The 25,424-nt window shown below is 36.0% G+C and overlaps 2 protein-coding genes and 2 long non-coding RNA genes across 4 annotated transcripts; 2 read left to right on the top strand and 2 right to left on the bottom strand.

The window, feature by feature from the left end:
- Nucleotides 1-2,928: 2,928 nt before the first annotated feature.
- LOC118647727 lies at nucleotides 2,929-6,056 on the top strand. Its single transcript, XR_004964900.1, has 3 exons — nucleotides 2,929-3,288; nucleotides 3,993-4,109; nucleotides 5,775-6,056. It is a non-coding gene; the product is annotated as an uncharacterized LOC118647727 (long non-coding RNA).
- A 1,168-nt stretch (nucleotides 6,057-7,224) lies between these two features.
- Nucleotides 7,225-7,843, bottom strand: LOC118647740. The gene is made up of 2 exons (XM_036293178.1): nucleotides 7,556-7,843; nucleotides 7,225-7,449 (listed from the first exon to the last, which is right to left on the bottom strand). The coding sequence occupies exons 1-2, from the start codon at nucleotides 7,636-7,638 to the stop codon at nucleotides 7,251-7,253; spliced, it is 282 nt and encodes a 93-aa protein (XP_036149071.1). The 5' UTR covers nucleotides 7,639-7,843; the 3' UTR covers nucleotides 7,225-7,250.
- Nucleotides 7,844-9,773: 1,930 nt separating this feature from the next.
- LOC118647739 lies at nucleotides 9,774-17,671 on the top strand. Its single transcript, XM_036293177.1, has 2 exons — nucleotides 9,774-14,966; nucleotides 17,477-17,671. Exons 1-2 carry the CDS (start codon nucleotides 9,774-9,776, stop codon nucleotides 17,669-17,671), a joined length of 5,388 nt encoding a protein of 1,795 aa, XP_036149070.1.
- Nucleotides 17,672-21,108: 3,437 nt separating this feature from the next.
- Nucleotides 21,109-24,999, bottom strand: LOC118647793. Its single transcript, XR_004964928.1, has 4 exons — nucleotides 22,690-24,999; nucleotides 22,438-22,605; nucleotides 22,208-22,332; nucleotides 21,109-22,024 (listed from the first exon to the last, which is right to left on the bottom strand). It is a non-coding gene; the product is annotated as an uncharacterized LOC118647793 (long non-coding RNA).
- Between the last annotated feature and the right edge of the window lie 425 nt (nucleotides 25,000-25,424).

Genomic DNA, 25,424 nt, shown 5'->3' with positions numbered 1-25,424 from the left:
ATATATGCGCATGCTTCGTGGCTAAATGTGCAAACACTTCAATGCGTTCAATTAATTGTATGTAATATGGCCACGGGACCATGTTTAGTCGCAACATTTTGTCGATATGACAGGTTTCATAACCTGTCAATTAGTGAACTTTAACAATTAATATTTCGTCTCGCGGGGCAGAGCGACACTTTTTTCTGCTAGATTCGTGTTCTACGCACCGGAATATACAAAATAGTGAAATTACAGCCAAATCGGTAAAAAAGCCCCTTTCCTCGATAATTACCTTTTGAGCTTCCGGGAAGCTTATATAATGTGACAAAACAAGCTTCACAGTTTATTCTGCTGTTTTTAACTGTTATTTTAATTGGTTAATTTTTTTCTTACAACCGTTGCTGCAACTCTGATGGTTTGTTCGCGTCGCCATGCCCCGACTAGAGTTCTATAATCAGAGAAGCGCGAACTCTACCCCCACTTTGCCACCTGCCGCCATCTTGGGATCGTATAGCCGCGTGGGTTGCGTATATGTGTACTTACCGTGTGCATTTATTTACATTGTGTGACACACACGCATGGGTCACATGGACCTTTCAAACTCAACATGGCGGCTATAAATCATCGACCAATCAGAAAGTAGGAACAAGATCGCGCTTCTCTTTTTATAGGACTCTAGCCCCGACATGCTCCTACTCACTTCAACGCACTCTAATAGATTGGTGTCATCGGAATCAACGTATTAGAATGCGTTGAGGTGAATAGAAGCATGTCGGGGCATGTGACACGAACAGACTCAATAGCGTATATCGGTTCGGCGCGCTTGATTGGTCGCTTGAGTTGCGACAACGTGCGACCAGTGCGACGTGTTTATGTTTTGCGTAACTTGTAGTCTGTTCTTTTTCGTTGCACTGCTGCACTGGTGCAACAAGTTAGAATGAGAAAAAATATATTTGTCTCACTTTAACTTATTGCACCAGTGTATCAGTGCAGCTAAAAAGAACAGGCCATTGGTTGCATCCAGCTGCATTGGATCCTGACATACCCAGATAGCCAGTTTGGTATAATAAAGATATTAGCATCTTCCTATGCATTTATGTCGTCCGTTGTGCTGTTGTTTGCTAGCATTCGATGTCGGAAATAAAATTCTTTGCACGTTTCAACATTATGCTAGCATTACTTAAGATCAGTGTCGAATGCTAGCAAATAACAGCACAAGGGACGACGTAAATGCATAGCAAGATGCTAACATCTTTATTAGGAACATGAGAACAATTTGTGCTCATACATACATTTGTGGCTATCTGGGTAGGATTTCGGATGCCATAAATCGAAGAAGAAGAATCCTAAGAGCAAAAAATCGACTTTAAGTCGACTTAAAGTCGACTTTATCGAAACTTGACTTGGCCTGAAGTCGACTTTTTTAAGGACGAAAGTCGACTTTAAGTCGGCTTATAGTCGGCGAATGACCCCAAAAACGTCGACTAAAAGTCAACTTCCCGTCATAACGAAAAGTTGACTTTCCGTCAACTTTAAACGTCAGATTTCAGTCACTTTCTATGCAGGGGATCTATTCTGTACTGCCTACCGACAACTATCGGTGTCGTTGCACAGATATTTTATATGGCAAAAAGCCTGCACAACGACGCCGATAGTTGTTAGTAGCCGGTACAGAATAGGACCCCAGATTGAAAACGCGGAAATTAATGGATGGAAGTATATTTTTAAGGTTATGAGTAGATGTTTAACTCGTTCTGTCAAATATAAGGAAAAGTTTTCGGAATAATTCCCAAAACATCAAAGAAATAAACATAATTTGCTGCTTTATTATCGTGATTCTGAACCTCCTGTATCAAATAAATCATTATGGTGGTGATGTTCTTACTTTTAAGTCATCTGCGATTTATGATAACTCAATAAATAATTTGGCAGACGTTTCGTTTTCCGATGCATTAGTAATTACGCCGATTCTCTTTTTCTTGTCGGCCCAAGCACGAAATCTTTTACGTCTAATGAATGACGCAGATTGAGCAATAGCACTGATAACATACAGGATATATGCGCTTCCCAAACGCTGCCCTAGTCGTGACTTTTCCTCAATTTCTAGAAGTCGACTATTTATAAGTCGACATTTAGTTGACTTTCTGTCAACTTCCCAGATAGCCAAATGCAACAAGTTTACTGTCAAACAATGCTCGCCAACAATCGTTGAAGCAACTAATTTTGACAAACTTAGAACAAGGTGCGTCAGCATTATGTCTGTCGAATTAAACTCACGTGAATTCTAATTCTAACAACGGCAAATTGATTGCAATATGTTAGCATCAATTTGTTACTCGCAAAAAAGTGATTTGTGATAGCAACTTGACGACAACTCGTGTTATCAATTTGCCATCCGTGATTAACAGCGTATTGACAGCAAATTGACGGCAACTCCCAGCAAACACCAATATATAACCATTACATTACTGCAATAAAACGGAATGTAACAGATAATATTACATGAATGTTACATGTAACATTCCAGTTAGTTATAATTTCCCACTCATGTGATGTTGTAGTTATATTACACAAATATAACATAGAACTGAACTGTTAGATAACCATAACCGAGATGTTTTGTAATGGCAATATAAACTATTATATTGCTGTTATAAAAAATACAGTGTTGTTATATATGTATATGTATATATTTTAGCACATAATTCCCAAGAGGTCAAGTACTTAAATTAATTTCACATAAAACAAAAAATACTCTTTGAATGCAATTTCCTTGTTTTATGTAAAATTAATTTAAGAATTTTTTCTTCCTGGAAATTATAAATGCTAAAATTATAAAAAATAGATATAATTATGAAGGAAAAAGATAACATTAAAAATAGTCTTTTTAATAAACTTCTTAATATATTTAACACATATTTATCAACAAAATAAGCTTCCCAGCAAATACCAAATATAAATGCAATATAACGTGAGAGTAACATGTAATATAACAGACGTTACACTCTATTTATATTATAGTTACGAAACTTTACTACATATATGTGATGTAACAAAGTTATGAAGCTATAATATTACTTCGTTATTTGTATGTTACAATAACCGGACAGTGATGTAACCACAATGTTGCGTGGTTACACAACAATTGTTTTACTTATGTTATATGGATATTATAAAATTTGAATCTTGTGAGACTCTAACCTCAATCGCACAACGTACATCTCGTGCATTAGGCGCGCTTTCCCCTAGTGGATGCTATAATGACGAAAGAGAGACGTTGTTTTCTTGCAACTTGACTTTAATCAGGTAATCCTTTATGTTTTTTAAGTCAACATTTATTAAAGATTATATAAAAAGGTGTAGAAAATGTTGCTGCATTTAATTAACATATATTAATTTTCTTATATATAATATACATCATAGATAACTTATTATAATCTTTCCTACATGTTTTGTAGGTTATGTTTAGTCAGCAACAACAATATAGATTTATAAGTTATAACCGCCTTTATATATTTTTTATTTTTGATATTACATGTTAATTCGATGCAACATCTATTGTGGAATTGACGGTACATTGATAATTATACAATTTAGATCCATCATACAATTTCGATAAAATTGTATACGCTGCTTATTCGATGCATTTTTGCACAAAATGAACAAAAAAGTATGGCAGATAAAAGTTCTACTCTATCTTGCAAAGCAATAAATTTATCGTTAAAGTTAAAACTAACAGATATGTATATTATCAAACCTATTATTGACAAAATGTATAGCGATATTTTTCTTGTTTTGATCTGCACAACTACATATTTTTATATTTAAATAATGTATTTCTTAAGTAAATTTAAAGATAATTTATTATTCGGGCTGCTAGTTTTACATACATTTCTAGTTGCAAAAGTCACATAGCATATGTGTAAATCATACAATATATAAAGGCAGTTATAAACTTATAAATATAATTTATAAAGACGTATCATATTAAAACTAATTTTATATTACAGGATTCTGTCAATTATTCTTACATCATTCGGACAACTGTTCTTCTTAAAATTTAAAAGAACGTAAAGAATAACTGAAGTTTATAAAAGCTGAAGAAATTTTCACAAGGATTAGAACAGGTAAGAATAAATTATAGCCATTATATGTTTTTAGAATAAAACCCAGCAAATTAGAGATAGGAATAATCAAATGTTCCTTCTCAAGTTCCACTTTTGTGCACATTTCCAGAATAATCATACGCACATTCACTGGTCATTCTTAAATTATTCTATAAATAAAAATATCTTATTTTGTCTTTTGTCTCATATATGCCTATTTTGTAGTCTTTCGTCTTATATATGCCTCAATTTACAAACAATTAAGTTAGAGAATCAAAAATATAAATAAAAATTCTGAATGTGATCATTGTGAATGTACGAAAAGAATTGTATTAATTAGAATAAATTATTTTGGGAACAACAGAGTATTTAAATACTTACTTTTTAGTTTTTAATGTAACTAAGAGCTTTATCAGTATAATTCTGAGGCGTATATCTGGCTGACACAAAATGCATGACAGTTACTAAATGATTAAGACCTACAGATAATCTTTGACATTCATAAACATATTTCCTATATTACAGCCTGCGACCACATCATCGGCAGGTTAGTTGAGTGACATTAGTCTGTATACTTTGTTGTAATTGTTTCAGATCAGATTTTGCTTTTTATTTATTTCAGTAATCTAAAAAAGATGGTTGTACGATACCTTTAAGAGTCACATAGTTGCAATACAATATTAAAATAAAATTATAACATTTGTCATTATTCTCTTACCTAGCCTGCCATAAGATAATGACATACTTGAAGAACTAGGAGGTACACCTTTGGATAATCCTTTTGATATGAATTGCTCTGCCAATTCTTTATATAATGGTTCGCTAAGCTTAAACAGAGACAAACTTCGGTGAATTTTTTATCAATAGCATACACCAGCTTACAAGAAAGAGAATTTTGGTGTAACAGCCAACAATTTTTTAATAATGTATTAATAAAATTTCTTACTGCTTCTCTTTAAAATTCGAATAATAAATATGATAATAATGATAATCTCATCAAATTGCTTGTTCTTTATTAAATCTTTTGCGAAGGTTTTCTCGAAACAAGTTAGATTGTAATATAGATACTTTCTCACACAAAAAAATAAACTGTTCACTTCATCCTATAACTTTTTTGGTAAAATTATGTTATTTGATACCTTCAAGGTCCACATATTCTGTTCGGCACACTGTAAATTCCAAGCTGTGAGGTTAATCTCTCTTTTATATCTTTCTTTTCTTACTCGTCTACTCTTTCTTCTACTTTACGCTCAAATAAAGTGTTTCTTCCTCTCTTGCTTTTAATATAACTAAAAATAAAACATAACACAAAGTATTAATCTTATCTCAGAATACTTACTCCATACAAAAAAATAAAAATTTTGTGAGACTTATCTGATTATACAACCCATTGTGTTAGACTAAACTTCAAATTAAGCACAGTCGTATTTTCCTTCACGATGTAAAATATGCAAATTATGCATAAAACTAAAAACTGACTCGCTGCTAACCTCGCGCACGTCATCATGTTGCGGCGTTGCGTCGGTTGCGCGTGCACCAGCGTGCAAAATGGCGAGATGCGTACATGCGCATGACGGTTTATTCGTACCAATCCTCGAATATTCTAAATACGTATTTAATGTTTTATATATGAATTAGTGTATTGGTGAGCGTTATATAATATTATTTATTATTTTCTTTTTACAGAAAACTGAACTCAAATGGAAGCGCACTCATGTCACTATCATGTCCTGACAATTTCGGATTTTATAAAACTATAGGAGACGTGATTGACGTTGAGATTGTGATTGACAGTTGGAGCAAAGCTATAATTTAGTTCAACATTACGTGAAGTTTATTTAATGTTTTTCTCTTATTTTCCCTCGTTTTTTATGTTTTTAAAAATTATTTTTAAAATATATTTACTAATAATCATAAAGTATAATATGTATACATTTGTTTAGATATAAGTTTATTTTGTTGATAAATATATGTGTTAAATATATTAAGAAGTTTATTGAAAAGACTATTTTTAATGTTATCTTTTTCCTTTATAATTATATCTATCCTTTATAATTTTAGCACTTACAATTTTCAGGAAGTCAAGTTCTTAAATTAATTTTACATAAAACAACGAAATTGCATTCAAAAGTATTTTTTGTTTTATGTAAACTTAATTTAAGTACTTAACCTCCTGGGAATTATGTGCTGAAATATATACATGTACATATATAACAACACTGTAATTATTTTTTATAACAGCAATATAATAGTTTATATTGCCATTACAAAACATCTCGATTATAGTTATATAACAGTTCAGTTCTACGCTATATTTATGTTATGTAACTACAACATCACATGAGTAGGAAATTATAACTAACAGGAATGTTACATGTAACGTTCATGTAATATTACCTGTTACATTCCGTTTTATTGCAGCAATGTAATGGTTATATATTGGTGTTTGCTGGGAATATACTCAAAACATCCGTAAAATATCCTATGATATATCTCATGTATATCTATCACATATTTCCAAAATATCCGCGTGAATCATGTCAACGCTATCTATAATCTATAACGTTACGCATTTTCGTCTGCCGTGTGATGCAGACACGTGGTGAAGTGTAGGGTGTGAACGTGCGAACACGAACTCACGGACAACGTGGTTTTCTCAGGAATTACGCCCAGATAACTCTGGTATGTACATAAGATATAATATAGTAACGTAAACTATAATAATATATATATATTGTATATATACATATATTATTTAGGTTATAACCTACAATTATCTGAGCATAATTTCCCAAAGCACCCCAGCCTTTGACTATATAAGTATGGACTGCTAACGTTCTATTTTTCGCATTAGAGCAAGTGAGAGGTCCGTGTCGCCAACATTGACGCAATTTTCAGCGCCCTCAAATACCAAAAATCCGGGAAATTTAAATGTCATGAGGTTATATCAATTGTAGAAAGAATATTTTTGGTTATAATATAAATTAAAATTGTAAAATATATTTTCTTAGAAATATTTATTAGATAAAATATTAAAATATAACATTTTAAACAAAACTTCAAATAAAATATTAAAATAATACATTAAAAAAACATATTTTATAACATCTATACTTATATGTTACTGGCCGGAAAAAATAACTGTTTTTGTTAATGTATGCCTCACGAGTTTGGTTTCAAACGAAAATGCCTGAAACCATGTTTTTCTATTTCTTCTGCTCTAAAATGCAGATTACAGATTTTGGCATATTTTGGTAAGGCATCGACATTCAGTTGCTGATTAATTTCTGCCAAGGCCTTAACCCATTGAGCACGCAGATTTGGATCACTTGGAAATCTGGATAATAAAACAAATACAACAGAATTTAATAGAATTTAAAAATCAATTAGTTTTAATGAATAGAAATTAAAATATCACTACAAGAAATTGTAAATAAATATATGTATTAAGTTAAATATTAACTTACCCATAAAATGACACAGGTTCTTGATTTTCTTGCTTTTTGTATTTAGAAGATGTGCATCCCTTAACAAAGCAATATACAACCATTTTTTATCACAGAATTATACTTTAATAATCTAAGCACTGACAACTTGAGACAACACGAGCATGGCAGCGCAGTTTAGTTCGCCGTTTTCCCGTTGGTATTTTATAGCGCTGTTCAATGTTGGCGACAGCCTAAGATCTACGCTAGCAGTCCATACTTATACAGGGTGTAATGTAATCAGAAGCCATCCCGTAATGGAAAGATAGACGGGATCGAGATGAACATAAAAGTCCAATATTGTCTTGGGTTAGGTCTATCAATAATCGAGATATAAATTTTTCAATTTGTACGAATGAGAGCGCGCCGTGTGAAGAGCCGAGACGCTCGAGCTGTAGCGCGGCCCACTGTGTCGAGCATTGGCTGCCGGCGGCGGGGGGAAGAAGGAGAAGCGGTGCCGCTGCCTGTGCTTCGCCGCCCTCGCGTCTCACCGCACCGCGCCAACACTCGTGACGATGGCAGCTATGCACATTCGCGATTACTTGACAAATTAAGAGTTAGCAAAGATATGACAAATTAAATCCGTAATAAACTGCTGTGATTAAGAAAGTCGAAAAAGCGAAAGCGATAGATACTTATGGAATCTACAAATAATCTAATTTCTATCGTAATTGTGAATAAGTAAATTAATAAAAGTTTTTCGTACATTCACGAAAGATTCTTTCTTTTTCTTAAATATCTTATTTACAGTATCATACAATTCTAATTTTGCTTCTTATCGAATTGTGTCGTACTGTTAAATCCTTGATGAAAACATTAATAAAAAATTACCATAAATTCACGATTGATTTTTAAAGTGATAATTTTCTTTTATAAGTGTATTATAATATTTGCCGCATCAAATTCTCTCATCGTTTCTTATTGTTTTTTTTCCATGGAATGTTAAATTAACGAAGGTTTATCACGATTAATATCTACGATTGATTCTTCATACATTCTTATTTCGTAAATATTTAATTAGAAAATTATAAAATGCGCGATATATTCATATAATATGTTACACTTATTGTTCATAACACGATAGAAAAATATCTTTTGATGTAACGATTTCACAATAGATTATGTCTTCTACGATAATTATGCTTAGAGATGTTCAATATCAAATATTATTAATATAACGAAGAGTTTTTCTTTCATAACAATAGGGAACTCGTAATTTCTTTTATCTTTAATTACATTATTAATTACGACAGATTTTTACTGATTGATTCAGAATAGATATCAAGAAAAATACAAAAATCTAATTGATTTCTTTTTCGTAATCCATTACTTGTCTGAATAAAAAAAAAAGAATTTCAAGAAGTGATATCATTGTCTATCGTTCTCTCGTTTCCTGTTAAGAAAGTATATTTTCTCGTTGGAATATGACAAAATATCTACGGAGACATCATGTTTAATAGTTCTGTTGGAATATGCCGTAAACTTAAGTTCTCTATTGTATAATTACGAAAGAAAACGCTTTGTTGTTAACCATACTGGTGTTCGGTACTCAGTTAAACAGCGAGGAATGCGCGGGAAAAATCCCCCTTCTACAACAATAAAGACTGCGAACGCGGGTAACGATTTTACCACGGAGAACGCGAGTGATCGACACTCTCTCTTGAGCGCTCAAACTAGTAGCATCGAATATTAAATCTCGCTGCGGCCGAAATCAGCAATTTTTTCGTACTTGTACGGACTGAACCTTTGTTGAACTGTTCCACAATAAATCCTATATAAGGTGTTTAATAGTGTAATTATTTCTCGCGACAACTTAAACTACGCGAGTGGAATTATCCAAACCAGCCAGCCTAATTATCCAAGCAAGATAGTTCCAGCACGTACACATTTTTGGTCCTTCGAGCCGGATTTCTCGGTCATCATTGGAACGAGTCAACTTGAGACGGAAGGCGAGTCCACAAGCAAGGCAAAAGGAGAGAGGACCTCTTGAAGGCGAAATACGGTACACCACGACTGCGGCGGAGGCGGCGATCGCGCCTGGAGCTTCAGTTGGTGACCAGGGAACGTTCCAATAACGATACTCGACAATTGAGGTACAACAAGACTGACTTACTATAGTCACGGGAAACGGGGGAGACTGTTCATTTGACCGTGCCAATCACTTGCATTTCTTTTTTGCATTGTAACGATAAAAGACGATATGCCGCTCGACTCCGGTTCGGCGGGCGCGAGCTCACTAGCGAACAACGCTATTGCGTGGAGGAGGCGACGAGGTACAATAAAGGCTTCATGTACGCGAATCGAAACATTTGTCAATAGCGTGAATGAAGTAACTCCGGAAATCGCGGCTCAGTTAGAAGAAAGACGGTCGCGGTTAGAAATAATTTTTAACGAATATGACGATATACAATCTAAAATCGAATCAATAGAAGGAGGTAACGAAGAAGTTAGCGATAGAGCGAATTTCGAGGAGGCGTATTATGCGTTGTGTGCGCAAATTCGACAATTAATGAGGCCCGCATCAGCGCAACCGGTAGTACAGCCGCGGGCGTCGCGAAGCCCAACGCAGTACAGTACGGAGCATGCTGCCCACGTGCGTTTACCAAAGATTAATCTACCTAATTTTTGTGGAAATTACGACGAATGGTTTCCTTTCTATGATTCATTTAAGACATTAATTCATAATAACGAATCGTTAAGTAACATTCAAAAATTCCAATATTTGCGATCGTCCTTGGCCGGCCAGGCAATAAATGTTGTGAACGCTTTGGAAATATCGGAGCGGAATTACGACCTCACTTGGAGTTTGCTTAAGGAACGATACGATAACAAACGAATCATCGTTCAATCGCATGTAAAGGCCATGCTAGAGCTAACGGCAATAAACAAAGAAAATGCTAACGGATTAAGGCAAATATCGGATGGCGTTTCAAGACATATACGGGCATTGACCGCGCTGGGACGTCCAGCTGACAAGTGGGACGACCTCTTAATCTATATTATAAGCGCGAAATTAGATTCCGTTACCTCTCGAGAGTGGCATGCCTCACTGAAGGGCACAGAGTTACCCACACTGAAACAATTTTTAGAGTTTGTTGCTCACCGCTGCCAGACCTTGGAGGTGGTGAGCAAGAGAGACGTGAGCGTGCCTGGTCGAGCGGGTGCGCGGGCACAGGGTGGCAATGGCGGACGGCAAGCGGCGTGTGTCGCTACGGTTCGCGGCAAGTGCTATTATTGTATGGGCGAGCACACGGTTTATGCGCGCAAGGAGTTTTTAAAGTTGCCCATTGATCGGCGAATAACTGAGATGCGTCGACGAAAAATTTGCCTAAACTGCCTGCGCACCTCGACACACGCGGCCAACAAATGTGCGTCGGGCGGTTGCAGAACGTGCGGGTTAAAGCACAACACTTTTTTGCATTCGACGCGCGAGCCGGGGGGCGATGGCACGAATCCGCGCGGCAATGAGTCAGACGGATCGTCCGGGACGGTGAATACGGCTAGCGTTAGCGCGCACGCGGCGGTCGAGCGGAGCGGACGGGACGTGCTATTGTCTACGGCGATTATCTATGTTTATGATAAAAACAATACACGCAGAATGTGTCGAGTTCTCCTCGATTCTGGCTCGCAAGTAAATTTCATAACGGGCGAATTTCTCGGTGCCCTGCGTCTCGCGCCGCGACCGACGAGTATATCTATTTCCGGTATAGGCGGTGCGTCGTCAATGTCAAATCAAATAGCCAATGTGAAACTAAGATCACGCGTGAATTCGTTTACGGCAAACATAGACTGCGTGGTTGCAGATCGAATCACGGACGGAATACCCGCGACCACCATAAAGCGCCGGGCATTTAAACTGCCGGCCGGAATTAAACTCGCAGACCCGCAATTCAACATGTCGGCAAGTGTAGACATGTTGATCGGCACGGAGTTGTTCTGGCGGTTGTTATGCGTGGGACAAATCGCGGCTAATTCTGATCATCCGACACTGCAGAAAACGCGTCTCGGCTGGATTCTCGCTGGACGCACCATCGACGACTCATCTCCAACTAGCGAGGCGCGCGTATTGCACGCGGCCGTTAGCAACGCCATGTTGCACACGCAATTAGAAAGATTTTGGCAGACGGAGGAAATCGCGAACGGTCCGTGTGGGCACTCGATGGACGAGCGTGCGTGTGAGTCGCATTTTATGGAGAACGCGCGTATTAACGAGCAGGGAAGGTACATAGTGAAATTACCAATAAAACCGGACGTCTTTTGCCGGATCGGCGAGTCGCGAAAGATTGCCCTGAAACGATTTTACAATTTGGAGAAACGTCTCGAGTCTGATTCCGGCTTCCGGGAGTCCTACGCGCGATTTTTGCGAGAGTACGAGCGATTGGGACATATGCGACGGGTTACGGCGGCCGACCATGACGAAGGAACGACAGTTTATCTACCGCATCACGGCGTAATGAAGAGCGGAAAGTTACGAGTGGTCTTCGACGCGTCGTGTAAAACGAGCACGGGATATTCACTTAATGATGCGTTAATGGTCGGGCCAATGATACAGGAGGACCTTATAACTATTCTGACACGGTTCCGCTCATTTGCTTATGCGTTTGCCGCGGACGTGATAAAAATGTATCGACAAATATTGCTCGACGGTTCGCAAACGAGACTGCAACGAATACTATGGCGCGACAATCCAAAGGCGCCGGTTGATACGTACGAATTACTCACGGTGACGTATGGAACGAGCTCCGCATCGTTCCTCGCGACGCGATGCCTGAAAGATCTGGGGGAAAAATATGCCTCGGAATTTCCATTGGGATCAAGATGCGTGACTCGCGATTTCTACGTGGACGATCTGCTCACGGGGGCCGACACGAAACGCGAGGCGGAACGCGCGCGCAAGGAGGTGGTAAAGTTGCTGGCACGCGGTCGGTTCGAGCTGAGCAAATGGGCATCTAATTACTCCGAAACACTAAATGATGACGGGGACGAACCACGGGGCAGAGCGCTGGGCAAAGAGGATGGACATAAGGTGCTCGGAATATTTTGGGAACCGCGCGACGATAAGTTCAGATTTCAATACGAGCAGGGGGCGAGGGGCATTCGAGGTACAAAACGCGCGATATTGGCGGAAACCGCGAGCCTGTTCGATCCGTTGGGGCTATTAGGTCCGATAATAATAATAGCAAAAATAATTATGCAGGATATCTGGCAGTCCGGGCTCGAATGGGACGAGTCCCTGCCGGAAGAAAGATGGAAAAAATTCCGGGAGCAATTACCGCACGTGAATCAGCTGCGCCTGCCTCGTTGGACAGGTTTCAGCGGGGGGGGGGCGGCGCGCGTGCAGATACATGGTTTCTGCGACGCAAGCGAGCGCGCGTACGGCGCGTGCGTGTACATACGGAGAGAATCGACAAACAGACAGCCGCGAATTGAACTATTAATTTCCAAATCACGAGTCGCTCCTGTAAAAGCAATATCTATACCACGATTGGAGCTAAACGCGGCATTATTGTTGGCTAGGCTAATTGAAAAAATCAGATCGGCGATCAATTTGTCGAGAACGAAATTATTCTTGTGGACGGATTCCACCATAGCATTACAGTGGATTTCTTCTCCGTCGCGGAAATGGGCGACTTTTGTGGCGAACCGCGTGGGGGAAATTCAGAGTCTCACCAGGGTTTCGAGTTGGCGTCACGTGCCGTCGGCGGACAATCCGGCGGACGTCCTGTCGCGCGGAATTTGTCCGTCGGAATTGGCGAATCACTCAATGTGGTGGAACGGGCCGGAGTTCTTAAAATCGAGCGAACAGTATTGGCCGAGTCGGACGATCGACGATTCATTGCAGGAGTTACCTGAACAGAAAAGAGTAGTCGCGGTGGCGCTTGTACCGGAACAATCAGTCACACGAAATATCATTGGCAGGCATTCGAGTTTGGGTAGAGTGCTGCGAGTCGTCGCCTATTGCTTGCGATTCGCGCGTCGAGTCGCGTATCGGGGGTCATTTGTGTCGCACAACGAAATGACAACGGCCTTAAGGGTGTTGACCAGGGCCGTGCAGCGCGAATCGTTTCCCGAGGAATATCGCGCGATGGAGGAGGGGCGAGCGATCGCGACCTCAAGCAAACTTTTATCATTAACGCCATTTCTCGACGGAAACGGAATAATTAGAGTCGGGGGCAGACTTAAAAATTCTGCATTGTCATACGACACGCGCCATCCGATATTATTGCCAAAGGGTCACTGTTTAACAAAACTCGTCATAAAGAGCGAGCATGCGCGGAACTTACATGCAGGCCTACAGGCAACGATACACGCGGTACGCCAACGCTTTTGGCCTTTAGCCGTGCGATCAACGGCACGAAAAATTATAAAAAATTGTATCACATGTTTTAAATGTAAACCAAGTGTATCACAGGCCCTGATGGCAGATCTACTGAAAGCTCGGGTTACGGTATCGCGACCATTCACGCACACGGGTGTCGATTACGCCGGTCCGATATTTCTAAAGGAGGGAAAGCGGCGCAATGCGAGGTCACATAAGGCCTATATAGCAATATTTGTGTGCTTCGCGACCAAGGCCGCACACATCGAGATCGTGAGCGATCTCACGATAGAGGCGTTTTTAGGAGCGTTAAAACGATTTGTGTCGCGTAGAGGAAGCCCAACGGATATTTACTCCGATAACGGCACAACGTTTGTCGGGGCCAATAGACAAATCAGCGAATTTTACGATCTTATTAAAGACGAGCAGTCCCAACGAACAATAAAGGAAAGCCTACGAAGCCACGAGATAACGTGGCATTTTATACCGCCCCATGCGCCACATTTTGGAGGTCTGTGGGAGGCGGCTGTCAAATCAGCCAAATCACACATGCGTAAAGTAGTTGGTAACGCGGGCCTCACGTTGGAAGAGGCGCAAACACTATTCTGCGAGATCGAGGCGGTGATGAATTCGCGGCCACTCACCCCGTTGAGTACAGACCCCAGCGATTTAAAATGTATTACACCCGGTCATTTCTTGATTGGTTCGGCATTGAACAGTTTCCCTACCCCTAATTTGACTGAAGAAAAGGAGAATTGGTTGAAGCGGTGGCAGCGTGTGGAGCAGATGCGCCAACATTTTTGGAAACGCTGGAGCGCGGAATACCTGCACACGTTAATTGAGCGTCAAAAGTGGAAAACGAGTAAGGGAGAGCGATGCAAAGTCGGACGAATCGCATTAATCCGACAACCTGGACTGGGACCGATGCAGTGGGCTCCTCGGAAGAATAGAGCAGCTGCACACAGGCGCCGACGGAGTTACCCGATCGGCCACCTTGAGGACGACGAGGGGCAGCATTACTCGTCCGATAACCAAAATAGCCATGCTGCCACTGGAGGACAAGGAACAAACACAGTAACAAAAATACTGTGCGCATCTTAAACGTGTTAATTGCGTATATACTTATGTTTTATAATTAAGCGAATATTCACCTGATTGACATGCTGTAAATCATAGCAATTTGTATTGACTTATGTATTTTTCGAAAGTAATCCTTTCAAGGCCGGCGGGATGTTCGGTACTCAGTTAAACAGCGAGGAATGCGCGGGAAAAATCCCCCTTCTACAACAATAAAGACTGCGAACGCGGGTAACGATTTTACCACGGAGAACGCGAGTGATCGACACTCTCTCTTGAGCGCTCAAACTAGTAGCATCGAATATTAAATCTCGCTGCGGCCGAAATCAGCAATTTTTTCGTACTTGTACGGACTGAACCTTTGTTGAACTGTTCCACAATAAATCCTATATAAGGTGTTTAATAGTGTAATTATTTCTCGCGACAACTTAAACTACGCGAGTGGAATTATCCAAACCAGCCAGCCTAATTATCCAAGCAAGATAGTTCCAGCACGTACAACTGGTGACATTAACATCTCCAAGTATAATTACGATCGTATCGTATAATTTATCACGAAATCGTTAGATCAGGCATGATACAAGATATTTAAAAAAAAGAAAGAATCTTTCGTGAATGTACGAAAAACTTTTATTAATTTACTTATTCACAATTACAATAGAAATTAAATTATTTGTAGATTCCATAAGTATCTATCGCTTTCGCTTTTTCGACTTTCTTAATCACAGCAGTTTATTACGGTTTTAATTTGTCATATCTTTGCTAACTCCTAATTTGTCAAGTAATCGCGAATGTGCATAGCTGCCATCGCCACGAGTGTTGGCGCGGTGCGGTGAGACGCGAGGGCGGCGAAGCACAGGCAGCGGCACCGCTTCTCCTTCTTCCCCCCGCCGCCGGCAGCCAATGCTCGACACAGTGGGCCGCGCTACAGCTCGAGCGTCTAGGCTCTTCACACGGCGCGCTCTCATTCGTACAATTTGAAAAATTTATATCTCGATTATTGATAGACCTAACCCAAGACAATATTGGACTTTTATGTTCATCTCGATGCCGTCTATCTTTCCATTACGGGATGGCTTCCGATTACATTACACCCTGTATAGTCAAAGACCCCAGCGTATTCAACAGATATTACGCTTCATTTTTTGCGATAGCTTCCTGATGTGCAAAATGATTAATTCCTCTTCTTATTTCTTCTTGCTAATTCTGTATGTTTAATTCCTTGTTCCTTATTCCTCTCATTATGCATGAGCCCATATAATGTGAACATACTGTAGACATATTGTGAATATACTGAAAATATACTTTAGACATACATATAACATTCTTAAGATATATTCGGTATATTCTCATAAACTGCCAACGAAATTCTATGGGATAAGGCAACGCGGACGTAGTACGTTATGAGTATATACTCGCCATATCACAGACGTATCTCTAATATTATACGAATATTGCAATATACTTTCGCAATATCCTATTATCGTTCTCATAATCTACATGTGCTGTCTGGGATATGACATGGAAATAACCTGTTACGTAATATTTGTTATACGCAAGTGATATAGCTGTTATACATCGTTTTGGCGTTACAGTTATTCAACAAAAATTGTATAATCGTAACATAACACGTTCGTATCAATGTTATTACGAACAATGCGTCGTAGTTGACTCAGAAATCAGACAACATTATAACATCCTGAATGACAGATCTATTTGATAATAAAAAAAATTATTATAAAGATAATGTTTTCAAAAATAACGGTTTGTCTACAATTACTGCGCACAAAAAATGCACAAAATCTAAATTCATTATGTGCTGAACAAAAACAGAAAAATAAATGTATACTATTCAATTTTTCTTAGAATTACGATTTATCTAGTTAACCATCTAATTAATCATTTGAACGCTTCAAAGATTAATGCTAAATAGATCGCAATTTCCATCAAATTATTAAGGTTATGGAAAAAGATAAATTTAACAATGAAATTATTAAGTAAATAAATTAATGCTATTTATTTTTAATGTTTTGCAAAATTTAATTGCTTTTATAAAAAATAATATAGTTGCGTCAGTTTATAACATATAGGTATATGTAGACAATAACAAGTACCCATATCGATGAGTCAAATTGGCGTAGCAGGTAGAGTACAAGGTTCGTCATCCTAAGGTCCCGGGTTCAAACCTAGCAGCGGCAAGTAAGAATAAAATAAAAAATTACATAAATTAAATTTAATTAATTAATAAAAATTATTCTAAATGTAGTATGTGCTGTTGATAAAAATAATTTAAAAAAAATGAAATTTTTATTTTATTTCATTTTTCTTTGTAACTGTTGTGTAACGGTTAGATAACATGTAATTATAACATGTTATATTGCTGAGTCGGAAATTGTAACTTACATGTAAGTTACGTGTAATTTCAGAGTAACGTAACCTGTTATATTCGGTTACATTGCTGTTACACTGCTGCTATATTACTGTGTTCACTGGGATGTTTCTATTAGGTTGCAGCAATGTCAAAATGTCCGCTTTGGTCCGCAAGAACGTTTCTGAAATATTACGGGAATATGACTATCCTAGGTAGTAACCCAGATAGCACACGGACGTCCTTAGGACGTCCTCAGGACGTCCAGGACGGACTTCGTGGATATTTTGAGGACATCCTGATTTTATCCCTGGACGTCCTCAGGACATCCTGAGGAATAGCAAACGAGCGCCACTTTTTAGTCCTCAGGACATCCTGAGGACAGTCCATCGGACATCCTGAGAACAGTCCATCGGATGTTCTGAGGATATCATAGGATTTCCTCAGGACATCCTCAGGAATAGCAAACAATGACCACTTTTTGTCAGATTTTTTAGATTTTTTTTTTTTTAGGATTTTTGATAAATGTATCGATTTTTTGTAAGAATTGAAACGTTTCTCAGAAAAATTTAAAAAATAAAAAATTCCGATTAATTTAGAAAATTTTTTAAATATTTCTAAGTATTTTTAACAGTTTTTGAGAATTGAAAAAAAACTTTAACAAAAAATTAAAAGTTCAAATTATCTCTACAATAATTTTGTAAGAGGAAGAAGAGACTATACATGTTTCAGCGACAGTTGTACCTGTTAAAGCATGTTTAATCTCTGTACCCGAGAAAACGGTCACCCATCCAAGTATCAACCATCGCCGACGATGCTTGACTTCGAAGACCATACGCTTCCTAACGCTTCGTGATGATCCATGAGTATTTCTTGTTTATGCATACATATTTGTTATAGATCATTACAGTAGATGTTGTCAGAAGGATGAAACATATATAGTTAACTTATATTTTTATAAATAAATATAAAGTTTTACAGTTTTTTTAAATCATTTTTACATATGCGCGCGAAATAGCATGTGGAATAACTTATTAAAAAAACTGTTTTTGCGCCGTTTGTATAAAATAAAATAAAAAAATTATTTAATGTCATTTTTTATAATTTTTTAGTATTGCTAATATGCCATATTGTTTCAATAAATGTAGACATTCAATCTGACTTTGAAGTCAACATTTTTACACATTTGATTTTGCAATACATTCTAGAAATACGTACGATATTCAAAGATTTCTCACTTGCTATATTAATTTACCCGTCTTTTTCAAAAATTACTATACGTCCAGGATGTCCCTGAATACTATTTTAGGATGTCCTGAGGACGTTCGTAGGATGTCCTGAGGACTCTCTTAGAACGTCCTGAACGGACTTTCAGAATATCATATTCTTAGAACATTCTAGGCTATCTAAAATGTCTGGTATTTATACAGTCATTATATTTAGTTTATTTTCAGACATTTTGTAGCTAATGAAACTCTTTATACAATATTTTAAGAATAACGTTTTCAGCTAGAATACATATATCCTCAGGACATCCCAAGGATGTCCTCAAGACATGAGTAAAATTTCAATTTATATTAATACTATTACAGAATTTAACATTCTAAACTTACTTTAAAAGTCAAATTTATACATAAAATATTTACAATAATACAACTATTATATCCTGACAAGATCCCAGGACATCCCGGGACATATTCAGGATGATCCTGAGGACGTCCTGTGCTATCTGGGAAAAGTTGCTGTTATTTTGGCGTTTCAAAAAATATTTGGGTACATGTCCTATATATGCAGCACTTCCATTGTGAAAATACCCATTGTCAGAAACGTGAAACGTATAGTTCAATAATATTTATAAATAAATATAAATATGTATGTATAAATATAAATGTACAGTTTTTTTTACTGATTTTTACATATGCGAAATAACATGTGGAATAACTTATAAAAATATTTTTTGTTCTGTTCTTTTGATAAAACTAAATTATATCCCAGACAGCACACAATATTTATAAAATATTTACAAAATATTTATAATATTTATTTGAATATTTTACAAATATTTATCCAAATATTTTATAAATATTTTTGTGGTCTTAGATTTGACAGATCATAAAGATTTATCATAAATATTATAAAAATATTTATGATATATTTATAAATATTTACAAAATATTACTTGTACAAATCTTTATTTTTTATTTGCAATAAATAAATTATATATAATTATATATTTATTTACCATAAACACACGTATAACCCATATGCATATACATGAGGATGCCATGACATGAGGCGTAACTTGCATAATGCTCTTTGGCGCTGTACCCGCGTTGCCGAGAATGTGCGCCAAACGTATCATATGAAAGGTTTCAGAAATTTTGTATTTGTAATATTACAAAATACTATGTTGCAGATACATTTCAAACGTAAAGTTTCCATTAAGATTGCAGAAATGTTGCAAATGTAATGTTTAAAAAAAAGGTAGTCTCAGAAATATTAAAAATGTGATGATACACAATCGAAACATTGAAACGTCTCTGCAACATAACTGAAACTCTTTGTGCTATCAGGGCATATTTGAAAACATGCCATAATTGTTCATAAAAATTTTTGCCTGTGCATACTGCTATGTAGTACTTATTGAAAATCACTTTTATCAGTTTCAATTTGCGTAATGGTTTTTTTCCGCATCGACCTTCCCAATTATATTTCTCCGCCAATTGATTTGAGAATATTTTATACATGATGGATTTGATATATGCTGTTTATTCAAAGTTCATTTAAAGTAACATATATAATTTTGATTTTGAATGTAGCAATATAGAAGTAAGTTTACACCAAAGGTCCAAATCGGGTCAGAGTCGGACCAATTAGCCAATGGCTATGCTGGTCACAACAGAAATTAGGTTACTTCCGTTGTAACCAGCATAACTATTGGCTAATTGGCCCGACTCTAACCCGATTTGAACTCTCGTTGGAAACTTATGCTAAGACTCCATGTATGCGGTGAGTTCCGGCAAACGCATGCGGTGACCAATCAGAATTCAAGCGCTTGCTGTGACTTGCCGGAACCCGACCTGCGTCTGGTTGCTGATTGGTCACCGCATGCGTTTGCCGGAGCTTATCGCAGACATGGAGTTTTAGCATTACTCATATTTTGAGTGAGTCCCAGATGCGCACAAATCGAAACGGACACCACCAATCAAATTCTATAAATTTATTCTAACTCTAACTAATTCAGCAATCTAATTGGTGTCCGTTTTGACCTGTGCGCATCTGGGACCCTCCCTATATTTTTCTTAACAATTTTCCTATATCATTTTCTTTGGTTGTTATTAATAATCTCAACAGTTAATCATTTTTTAAAGTAGAAGAAAGATTTTTAACAAAAAGGAAAGAAAAGCTTTTTACTAGGGATGGGCGATACAGTATCGATACACCTATGTACCGATATTTTTGATGTCGAATATTGATATTTTGTATCGATATTTTGATTTCCGATATTAACCTGTATCGATATTCGAACAGGGATATCGAACTTCCTATACGGTCCGTTAATTCCACAGATTTTTTGTTTTCTCGTCCGATCGCGAGTGCACACTGTTTTTCACTTTTGATAAGAAGCACCCGGAATATTAAAATGTAATTCGCTTAAGTTGTAAGGTTTATTAGTTTTAAGTTGTAAGATTAATTAGTTTAAGATAATTAGTTTTTAAGATCATTTATATTAAGAATTATATTAATAAGTTATATTAATATTTAATATTTCTATAACATTTTTTCTTATTATATGTGGAAATAATAAAACCGACATTAGACTACTTATTGCATATGTATTTGTTGTAATTAATTTTTTCTTTTTGAACAATAATTTGATAAATTGTTTGCAACAGAGTTCCATACTTAAACTACATACTTAAGAAAATTAGTTTACATTAATTACAAAACTAAATGATTTAACGATGACAATGATTAGCGGACCGCTTTGTTCTCAAAAGAGGTATGGATTATGGACAGTATCGAGTATCGATACTATTAAATATCAATATTTTTAATGCGATATTTTTAGTGTATATCGATATTCTTATTTATAATACGTATCGATACGCAATATCGATATTTTCTACTGTATCGCCCATCTCTACTTTTTACACTTAGTTTAATTAAATAAAGTCTTATATAAAATGTGAAACTATGAAATAATATTATTGTAGTCGTTATTGCGGAATTATTTATTAAAATTGATTATACATTGCACTTGGTAGTAATTGTAGAATGCACTACATGTATTCAATTATCAAAATATTATTTTACATAATAACAAGTTCGATTATTTTATATAATTGCCTCTTTTACTAAAATTTTTATATTGTATTTAACACTAATGTAAATGTACGTTAACTTACTATTGCAGCATTATGTTGAAAATTACAATGTATCAAGACTCCTCCACCTCCATTAATTATACCTCCGTGAATATTTACTTACCATTTGAATGAATATTTACTTGCATCTTGTGAAGATTGACAATTTAAATGGTCATCTCTTTTCTCTCTTTGACTCTCTTTCTCTTGTATACAGCTTTGCCCGATTTCCTCCCTTTTATTCACGTCCCTATTTAAATCTTTATTTTCCTCTGTTGGATATATTGCCGTTACATTGGAAATATTATACTTATCCACACCTACATATGAAATATATAATTAATGTATGATTTGGTATTTGAAATAAATTTAGGATAATAATTACGTTTAAATGACTGCAAATATGAAATATAGGTCAATACATATTTATAATTATGTAATTACATAATTATATAAATATAATTATGCAGTTTTAACATTATAAAAAAATTTAATTAATATACCTTGCAAATATAAGTTGGAGCTTGAATTTGGGACCTTTTATGATTCGCTGTTTCTTTTCGCAAAATCCCCAGAACATGTCGTGGTTGAACTTTTAGGTTCACTTGTATAATTGTACAATCGTTGACTTTTTAATACAAAATGAAATATAAATTTTTAAAAATGTAAAATATGAATTTCGTTTATGTATTACAAACATAAGAAATTCGCTTACGTTTCGATTCGTACTTACATTTTGGTGGACATGGAGCAGATGGTAGAATGATGCGTGGTTCTTCTTCGGACGAGGATATAATCGTATTCGCTCTAAATTTTTTATTTCTTCTCGCTTCCTTATCGGTATCCATGTCTGACGTATAGATTGCCTTTTCTGCTTTTTCATCGGCCTTTTGTAGGGAAGCTGCAATTTATTAAATATTATTAATAAGTACTAAAAAAAAATTGAAAGCTATTTTACTTCATTGGATTTTACTTAAATACTTACAATACTTGCCAAAAATCCGATCAATTTTAAAACAACCTAATAAGAAGCTGGCGTTTCTTCTTTTTCAATCGCTTTCCGAATTCTTGAATCTGTTTTGTAATGTGGAGGATATTTACACAAATCCTCATTTTGTAACCAAATTTTTTATATTACTTGAATACCGTCGAAGAATTCTGCGACAATAAATCATTGATTCGGCATTTTCACCTGAAACTCTTAATAAATTTATTTCCGCGAACATCGTAAACACACATACACACAAGATCTATTTAGACCTTTGCACGAGAAAATTTGTTTTGTCATCTCATCTATAGATCACGTATACAATTTTTCCTAATAAGAAGATTATACGAAGCGTAGCATGATATATATATATACATCTATGTTATACATTATAAATGCGCAGTGCTTATTAACGGTATTATTGCAAAAACTTTTTTATCTTCTTTATCATTTTCTGTGTATGATAATTTTATAAATTTGTAATTAATTTTATATAAAAGTCAAACTTGAAGAGCGGATAATTTACTGACTTTAAATATATCCAAACGGACAGAGCTGCATAGATAATTATAAAGTTCCTCAACAATTTTAAATTTATCGATCTACAACGTAATTGCCTTCACTCGATGTTGCGATATTTTTTAAACAGACGATATCATTTTCTATAAGACAACAATTATCAAGAGATTTAATTGAAATAATAAACTGAAGAAATTCAATCTTCGAAAATTGCGGGCTGTAACAACCCGATATCAATGGATTACTTTCATATGGGGATTTTACGTTAATTTTTGATGAAACATTTATATTGTTAGAATTTATGTTACAAAAACTCATCTCCGCATAGCAAATTGCTAATTTGCTTTAATGGTTTATCCGGTTTTCTTAAAGTTGATTTCAACTCTTTCATAAAGTTTTCAAACGCAAAAGTACTAAAAGTATCTAAGTCCAAATTGTTTTACGCAGTCAGTTATATGTAAAAGAATATTATGGGATACAAATTCGGGTCCGTAAATTTGAATAAAGCATTTAACAAAATGTTTCATTAATTTATCCGCATAGTCAATATATTCGATTGGACTTTTCTGACATAAAATGCGAACAGCAATGTGCAAAGTAAGAAAATTGGAGAAAATATCAGAATTTAATTCTCTTTGTAATAACAGGACCGGTATATAACAGAAATTGTCTCAATTCAGTTGCTTTTCACTGTGCAAAATCTTGTATTTCTCATGGCTTTCTTGCAAATTCTTTAGTAATAAAACGTCTGATATTAAGAAAGTATTTGGAAACTTGGAGTTAGGATAAATTTATAGAATTTGATTGGTGGTATCCATTTCGATCTGTGCGCATCTAGGACTCACTCGCTGAAATAGCCCGTATGCCCTTTAATAAGAATAATTTTAGTAAGAAAGACTTAGCAGGAGCATTACATATGATAGAGTCTATTAATACTACAAATGTTTTCTCGTTATAAGTTATGCCCTTATTAATTAAATTATTGACATTTTCTACAAATTGTTGTAGAAATTTATTCGTATCCGTTGGTTTGGTTTTTCCGAAATAACAACCTATAAGAATTACTTTCTTGTGAGACATAATTCGACCTAAAATGGGCCATAACTGATTTGAGTTTGATTGAGAAATTAGAAGACCATTGATACCAATTTGAATCTGAATACAAGATGAAACCGTATTCTTGCTTGTGGATAAGAATTGAAAAATACCATGTTCAATACCAAAATGACAATATTGTCCAGGAAACATTTCAATGATAATGGTGAGGATTGTGGTATATGTAATAACGTCTTTGCACATTTTGAGAAATTAGGAAAAGTTGGATGCGCTGTTCTCAAACCGGATAATAAATGCGATAACGCTACATGAGAAATACGATGCCTGACAGCCCAATGTATTAAAAATGTCTTAAAAATCGTTTTCTTTTTCTGAATTATTATCATCTCTTTTTTATAGTATCTTCCATTACACTGTCCTCTCGGTGAAAAAGTATATTATTTAAAGAAATATCAGGTGCAGAAATATTTGTTAAATTGGAAAATAATAAATCTATTGCTTTTTGTTTATTAATTAAAGAAGTATCACATTCGGAAATAGTATTATTAAAATTGACAATCTTGTCATGATCATTATCCGGGGTAGAATTATTTAAAATTGCGTGCGAATTAATTCTAGATTCTTCATTAAATAAGGCAATAATTTATAATCGCTCTCTTCTCGAATTAATTTACGACATCTTGTTGAGATACGCGACAGAAATTTACGCTTTGGCATGGATGATTATTAAATTATTTCTATATAAAAAAACTCTACGCAATTATATATCATAATTTATTTAAATAAAAATTATAAAATAAAAAGTAGGAGCGTGTTGGAGCATAGCGACGCGAACAAATCATATATTGGGAGATCATTGGTTCAATGGTCTTATGCTGTGCTTGTGCAGTTTATGTCATTTCGTGTGCGATCATCCTTAGAGTCAGACACAACGAACGGAACAGAGAACAGTTCAATATATAGAATAACAAACATCAATGGGAATGGGTGCTTTCCAGCAACGACAAGGTGCGACATAGGGTGCGATCGAATTGCCACTACGAATGCTTAGAAGCATTTTTTGATTACTCAATTTGTAAAATTCATTGTTTTAATTGGTCAATCAAACGCTTTGAAACATTTGTAGCGTCAAGTCGACCGCAGCCACAGAGTATCAT

This window comes from Monomorium pharaonis, chromosome 10 (assembly GCF_013373865.1).
Source record: "Monomorium pharaonis isolate MP-MQ-018 chromosome 10, ASM1337386v2, whole genome shotgun sequence".
NCBI lineage: Eukaryota > Metazoa > Arthropoda > Insecta > Hymenoptera > Formicidae > Monomorium > Monomorium pharaonis.
Note: the sequence above shows the minus strand (reverse complement) of the source record. Positions and strands in the feature narration are given on the sequence as shown.

Bases quoted from the DNA above. Each gene is read 5' to 3' on its own strand.
- LOC118647740 (XM_036293178.1), bottom strand. From the start codon at position 7,638: ATGGTTGTATATTGCTTTGTTAAGGGATGCACATCTTCTAAATACAAA. The intron at 7,450-7,555 runs GTAAGTTAATAT...TCTATTAAATTC, and splicing joins GAACCTGTGTCATTTTATGG to TGTTGTATTTGTTTTATTAT.
- LOC118647739 (XM_036293177.1), top strand. From the start codon at position 9,774: ATGCCGCTCGACTCCGGTTCGGCGGGCGCGAGCTCACTAGCGAACAAC. The intron at 14,967-17,476 runs GTAACAAAAATA...TGTTTCTATTAG, and splicing joins GAGGACAAGGAACAAACACA to GTTGCAGCAATGTCAAAATG.